This window comes from Pangasianodon hypophthalmus, chromosome 17 (assembly GCF_027358585.1).
Source record: "Pangasianodon hypophthalmus isolate fPanHyp1 chromosome 17, fPanHyp1.pri, whole genome shotgun sequence".
In the NCBI taxonomy this organism is placed as follows: Eukaryota; Metazoa; Chordata; class Actinopteri; order Siluriformes; family Pangasiidae; genus Pangasianodon; species Pangasianodon hypophthalmus.
In genome coordinates this window covers 42,501-50,000 of record NC_069726.1, presented here as the reverse complement: position 1 = coordinate 50,000, position 7,500 = coordinate 42,501, and the positions used below count along the sequence as shown (strand labels likewise).

Genomic DNA, 7,500 nt, shown 5'->3' with positions numbered 1-7,500 from the left:
GCGCGCCCGTGTGTGTGTGTGTGTGTGTGCCCGCCCGTGTGTGCGCGAGCCCGTGTGTGTGTGTGTGTGTGTGGGCGCGAGCCCGTGTGTGTGTGTGCGAGCCCGTGTGTGTGCGAGGAAGTGCCAGTGCCTGTGTATATGACAAAATGGTGACACTGACTCCCACTGTATGGTTCTGAAGCCTAAATTTGGTCGAAGTGACAGTCGCCATTTTGACAGAGCACATGCAGTAGATATGGCTGGTCAGACCTTGGGTCCGCCTCTCACCCCGCCCATACTGCTCATAGACACGCCCTGCTTCATGTCAGGAGCGCAAGAGCGCTATTAGCTGAAGTGCTATTAGCTGAACTTACGATGCAGCAGAGTGGTACGTAGTGTTAATAACAAATATATAAGATTTATAGAAAAGATTTTGGAGCTTTGATTCATGACCGATTGAGTTCCATTTGCTAGCTAGCTGATATTATCCATCATTTAATCAAAGTAATGCAAGTGTAAGTAAGTAATGTAACGTACCAACTGAAAATATAAACAGCAGTCAACATTTACACTCAACACAACTTAGTTTTCGGAAAAAAATCTCCATGATTTTCCTCATGCTGTGACTCCTGCAGTAAGTCACACATCTGACTGGAGAATTGCTCTTTTAACTTTACCAACTAATCCGAGTGCTAGCTGCGGCCATGCAGTCAGTACGTTATCAGGAAACCGAGGAGCTGCTAGCTGGCTTGGTTGATGCCGTCACTTCGTTCCCTCACGTTGGTTTGCTAGTTATAATATCAGAAAAAAGAGCTACAGCTTAAACATCAAAATGAGGAAAATACCGTTAAAAACTGCGCAGAATTCCCCGCTGAGGTTCTGTTAGAACCGTTTACATCAGAACACGACACGGGTTTGCTGCAGAACTGTCAGAGCTCGCAGCACCGTACCTCTTCAGAGCTTTAAAGATGTTAAAGTTCTCTGAGCTGTAATCTGTTAGAGCTTCAAGTGTGTGTTGGAAAGTGTGTGCATGTTCATGAGGCTTCACTGCCATTTCTAACCCATAACTGTCAATCTCCTCACTAACCACGCCCTTTTATTTATCATCAGATAGCTTCTGTGTGTGTGAGAGATTAAATCTGGATGTGGATGTGGTCTTCTGTCTGTCTGCAGCTCCCTTCAAGGTGAATAGGGGCTCTGTGTGTGTGTGTGTGTGTGTGTGTGTGTGTGTGTGTGTGTGTGTGTGTGTGTGTGTGTGTGTGTTTGTCTCTCAGCCATGTTGTCGTTACCTGATCTCCTACATGGAGACTGTTGCTAGGAGACCATGCAGGTTCTGGAAACATGACCGAGGTGGAGTGGATTTGTGGGGCGTGTGTGTGTGTGTGTGTGTGTGTGTGTGTGTGTGTGTGTGTGTGTGTGTGTGTGTGTGTGAGAGAGAGAGACAGGCGTTACAGTTTATTCTGATCAGAATGATGTTTGATGTTATTAGTGTAATGATTTATAATCACGCTATCCGGTGTCACCCAGAAGAGTACTGGTTCCCTTTTCAGTCTGGTTCCTCTCAAGGTTCCTTCCTCATGTCATCTCGGGGACTTTTTCCTCGTCACTGCTGCCTCCGGATTGTTCATTAGGGATTCCACTGTAAAAAAACCCACTTAAGATAAAGTTAAATGGAGTCTAATGTTGATGGGGTTTTAAGCTGTGAGACTTTGCTCTGTAGCAGGTGTGTAGTGTTGTGTATTTAGTGCCACTGCAGTTCTGACTCGGTTCTGATGAACCGATCCGTTAACGATAACGCGATAACGTACTGAAACACTGGAGCTGTAACGGATTTAAATGAACTCAAATTGATTCGTGTGTGTGTGAGAGACACAACTTGTGTTGATGCCACACCACACCGCTGATGTTTTTTACGCAACTCAGTAACAAAAACTCGGGATAGTGTGTGTGTGTGTGTGTGTGTGTGAGTGAAAGAGAGAGAGAAACCTCCACACTGTGCGCTTGAGAAGAAGAAGCAGAAAGATCTACAAAGTGGGGAAAAACTCGGACGCCTCCATGTTCGTATTTTGTTATTAAGCAGCTCAGCGTGACGAGTGATGTGTATTTTCCTCCTCAGAGCAGTGAACTGTAGCGTCACTGTTATAATCAGTGACTGTATCTGTGTGTGACGCTAACGCCTGTGTGTACAGTTTATAACTCATGTAAAGCTACGAAGCGCTGCTGTGTTTACTGCTGATACTCTGAGCTCCTCCCCCTTTTCCAGCCTAGAATACAAAGAAAAAGTGCTGCCCCCATCTACCACTTCCTGTTTCTCTCTCTTTCTCCCTGCCCATCTCTTTCTCTTCCATCTCTCTCCCTTCTCTCTCTTATCCTACTCTCTCTCTCTCTCTCTCTCTCTCTCTCTCTCTCTCTCTCTCTCTCTCTCTCACTCACACACACACACACACACACACACACACACACACACACACACACACACACTTCTGTCTCTCTCTGGTGTGTGTAATGTTAGATTTTGTGACAGTTGTCTGTGAGGCTCTGAATCAGCAGGTGTTTGCGTGTGTGTTTGCGTGTGTGTTTGCGTGTGTGTTTGCGTGTGTGTTTGCGTGTGTGTTTGCGTGTGTGTTTGCGTGTGTGTTTGCGCGCGTGTATGCGCGCGTGTGTTTGCGCGCGTGTATGCGCGCGTGTGTTTGCGCGCGTGCATGCGTGTGTGTGTTTGCGCGCGTGCATGCGTGTGTGTGTTTGCGCGTGTGTCTGTTTGCGTGTGTCTGTATGCACGTGTTTGTTCACCTCATACTTGCTAGCAAGGACACACTAAAGAATAATCCAGGACATGTTGTGATCTGACACACCCTGCTACTGTGTTTGTGTTTTCTGTGTCTAAACTACACAATACACATACGCGCAAACACACACACACACACACACACAGAGAGCTCCAACCAGCTTTGCTCAGATGTTATGTTATAGAATGCAAACGTATGTAAATGACGCCTACATGTAGGGATGCAAATATGGATGTGAATTTGATCCATGTGTTTGATGTGTCTGGAATGGTATAACTGTGTGTGTGTGAGTGTGTGTGAGTGTGTGTGAGTGTGTGTGAGTGTGTGTGAGTGTGTGTGAGTGTGTGTGAGTGTGTGTGAGTGTGTGTGAGTGTGTGTGAGTGTGTGATGGACTGTTAGGGTGTCATTTTCTCCGGAGGACGTTAACCAAACTCTCTCTCTCACACACAAAGTAAGTTACTGCACTGAACACTACAGAAGTAGGTCATAGTGTGTAACTGAGAAAGTATGTAAAAGCAGACTCTGTATGGAGGTGAAGCAGTGTTGAGTCACACACACACTCACACACACTCACACACACACTCACACACTCACACACACACTCACACACTCACACACACTCACACACACTCACACTCACACTGAACAGAAGAGGATGACTATAGAGGATAATGGATAGATTTTCATGCTGGCTCTGTAGGTCAAAGGTCAGGGGAGATATTTAAACAGGGGAGTCAGTGGTGGGGGAGGTGTGTGCGTGCATGTGTGTGTGTGTGTGTGTGTGTGTGTGTGTGTGTGTGCGCGCGCGTGCGCGTGTGTGTGTGTGTGTTCGGGTATGTCTGAGTCAGCACTGCTTTGCTTCACTCATACCCAACTTCTTTCACCAGTCTTGATCCCCTCGTCCTCCTGTGTGTTACTAGGAGACGTGATTGGGTTTTTGTGCGTCAGAAGGTGCAGGAGATAAAGGCTAACGCACAACAGGGCGTAACAATACATCTGACGTAACGTCACGTGCCGTTTCAGGGACTTTGGAGCTCTATTTCCGTAAAAAATGACGCCTCTGGCGCTGCTACAGAGTTAATTATTTTCAGTCAATCGTTTCCCGGATCAGAGACTTTGTACATTCAATCAAATTTTTGGGAAAGTATATGGTTTTATTTATTTATTTTTAAGATATAGTGAACCTGTAGTACACTTTGTTTATGATATTAAATGTCTGTTTGTCGCAATTTATTTAGTTTTATGCAGATAGAAGTGCACACTGTTTTGCATTGTTTATGATACAGAAGTAAAAAAAAAAGTAGTCTTTTCAGTCATTTCTTCATTAAAACTCTGTTCAGAATAATCTGAGAATTGAAACGAGTGATTGTGAAGCCGTTTTTGTGAATCGACAATATCAGAGTGTATCGTTACACCGCTAACGCTGTTCCTGTGTGCAGTAAAGAGTCCTCCGTCCTCTTGATAAGAATTCCTGAGATATTTCCTCAATTTTATTTATTTTCCATCTTCACTCACAGTGCCGGGTTAATACACTTTATTATTAAGGGGTGTGTGTGTGTGTGTGTGTGTGTGTGTGTGTGTGAGAGAGATAATAGCAAGTTGTAGAGTGTTGTTGGAAAGGTGTGTTATGGAGAGAATGGACTTGTGATACTGGCACACACTGTTCACTACATAGTGCAATATTTTTGGAGTTAGTTAGTTTTGTTTTCTTGTAGCGAGTGAAAAATGTACAATGCAGGAATATCACGACGCACTGCAGCAGGGACACTCAGGCAAACTGGTACTGACCTCTCGCAGCCCTGCGGCGGGAGTCGGGCGTACGGAGGACCGAATGTAGTTTCCTATTAAACTATTCTGAAGTGTGTAGCGTTAGCGAGTGAGCACCCTTATATCGTTTAACTTGGTATTCTCTGTGTGTGTGTGTGTGTGTGTGTGTGTGTATGTATGTGTGTGTTTGTAGGATCAGTGTGTGGGCTGCAGATATCGTCCTCAGGCCCGGCGTCTCTGGAGAAGGCGAGTGGTGAGACTGTGTCTCTGGACTGTGCCTTCACTCTCTCGGCGCAGGACAGCGGACCTCTGGACATCGAGTGGAGCATTCAGCCTTCTGACAACCAGAAAGAAGAGAAAGTGGTGAGCGTGTGTGTGTCTGCGAGCGCGTGTCTGCGAGCGCGTGTCTGCGAGCGCGTGTCTGCGAGCGCGTGTCTGCGAGCGCGTGTCTGCGAGCGCGTGTCTGCGAGCGCGTGTGAGGCTTTGAGCATGTGAGTGTGTTTGTCTGTGTGAGTGAGTGTGTGTGTGTGTCTGTGTGTGTGTGTCTGTGTGTGTGTGTCTGTGTGTGTGTGTCTGTGTGTGTGTGTCTGTGTGTGTGTGTCTGTGTGTGTGTGTCTGTGTGTGTGTTAATTACTTACAGGCTGTCCATCAAACAAGGAACAGTAAACAGGAAGTAGTGATTTATAAACACTTTCCCTCTCTCACTGGTGCTTGGCCCCCTGTCATCACTCATTTGCTGAACTCGGGGTTGAAGAGAGGGCCCCGGGTTCCCAAGCAGGAATTTCAAGTTGGTTTTTCCTAGTCAGAGGTCGGAAATTACGAGTTAGGTTTCCTCTAGTTGCATTATGCTGCATTTGAGGTGAAGTTGCAACTTGTAGTTTCCTGCCTACAACCATTCAAAACCACCGCAACGCCCCTCCACATGAAATTTCAACTCATCAGCTTGGGGGATCTTCTCCACTAACAGTTTCTTCCCAGTTTAAGGAGTGACATCAAGTCCACATGGCCGCTCACACTGAGCACTGTAAAGTCCCGCTTCTCTACTTTTAAATCAGAATACAGCAGTATTGGGTTTAGATCGGTTAATATGCAGACACGGTACTCGGGTAAATCTGTAACGCTGACCGTAGTAATCACTGTTTTGAGAAGGTAATCATCAACGTTAGAGTTATTGCTAATGTTAGCTAGGATTAGCAAGGGGTAGCTTGTTGCTAACGCTACTCACTATGGTCTGTTGTCGTTTCAGTGTTTCAGCTTTCGGTGTTGATGCTGCTCTATTATAGTGCTGGGTCACATGACCACGTTCAGCTTTGCATTTCAAATGCCGTGCCGGTCACACATTCACGTGTGTGTGTGTGTGTGTGTGTGTGTGTGTGTGTGTTCACTACTGTATGTGTGTGTGTTGTGTGTGTGTGTGTGTGTTCACTACTGTGTGTGTGCACTTGGATGGGTTAAATGCAGAGCACAAATTCCGAGTGTGGGTCACCCTACTTGGCCACAAGTCACTTCACTTCACTTCACTTCACTGCTTGCCTGAGTGGAGAGACACTTCTGCTCTTCTAAGGACCATGAATGTGTTTCAGGGTGGAGTTTAACCGTATGATGCTTTTCGTATAGGTGAGGCGTGATATCTGCCTACCGCAAGGGCACACACAGCCCCGCCCCCACCTGGGGATGTTACTACGGCAACACAGTTGTCTGTCATGAATAAATAAATATAACTGTTTTTGTCGGTTCTCAGACCTCAGGTTCGAATCACGCACACAAAGGAATTTACTAGTGTGGAGCAGTGACACAAGCGTGCGAGAGCACGTCAGTTCTCCGAGCACCGAGACTCGTGCTTTCTTTCCTCTTGCTCCCGAGTCAAATAAAAAAAGCTGTGATCTAGAATTTAAAAAAGGCATTTGTCATGTTTATTGTATTAGTAATCTGACGGCGATAAACAAAAAGTTTAAAAATGATAGATTTGAAGTGTGTGATAGTCTGAATTATTTTACTGCGTTCATAAGTTATTTTTATGTTTATTATTATTAGTATTGTTGTTATTATTATTATTATTCTTAATCCTTTGTGTAAATAAAAAAATAAAGGTAAAGCCAAGCCGAATAAATCATTACTTTCACACACATTCACGTTTATACACACACACACACACACACACACACACACACACACACACACAGGTGTTTACCCCCACACAATCACATGGTCGCGTTTATCCCCACACACTCAAACTTTCACGTTTAAAAACTTGCATCAAAGTAGTTTTATAAAGAGAGTCATTATTTAATTTCCGATGCAGAGCACATGAGAATCATATTTATTAATCCGTGTGTGTGCTCACGCAGGTGATCCTGTACTCGGGGGACAGGGTGTATGAGGATTATTACCCCCCTCTAAAGGGCAGAGTGCACTTTAACTCCCCCGACCCAAAGAACGGTGACGCCTCCATCACAATAATGGGCCTGATCGCCTCAGACACCGGCACCTACCAGTGTAAAGTCAAGAAAGTACCAGGCATCGGCAGCAGGAAGGTCCTGCTCACTGTCATGGGTAAGTGCAGTACAGTTCAGCCTTCTCCCTCAGAAACTCACTCCCTCAGACTCACTGTACGGCGTGCACACTGGCGTGTGTGTGTGTCTGTGTGTCTGTTGTGCGTCTGTGTGTTGTGCGTCTGTGTGTTGTGCGTCTGTGTGTTGTGCGTCTGTGTGCGTGTCTGTGTGTGTGTCTGTGTGTCTGTGTGCCTGTCTGTGTCTGTGTGCCTGTCTGTGTCTGTGTGTGTGCGTGTCTGTTGTGTGTGCGTGTCTGTTGTGTGTGCGTGTCTGTCTGTTGTGTGTGTGTCTGTGTGTGTGTGTGTGTGTGTGTGTGTGTGTGTGTGTGTGTGTCTGTGTGTGTGTGTGTCTGTGTGCGCGTGTCTGTGCGTGTCTGTTGTGTGTGCGTGTCTGTGTGTGTGCGTCTGTGTGCGCGT

General features: G+C 46.0%; 1 protein-coding gene across 1 annotated transcript in view; it reads left to right on the top strand.

The window, feature by feature from the left end:
• Positions 1-7,500, top strand: part of cxadr (CXADR Ig-like cell adhesion molecule) — a 19,162-nt gene that overhangs the window by 2,895 nt on the left and 8,767 nt on the right. Inside the window, exons 2-3 of the mRNA XM_034312601.2 lie at positions 4,726-4,895; positions 6,881-7,085. Coding sequence (XP_034168492.1) covers positions 4,726-4,895; positions 6,881-7,085 — 375 coding nt within the window. The remainder of the gene's footprint in view (positions 1-4,725; positions 4,896-6,880; positions 7,086-7,500) is intronic.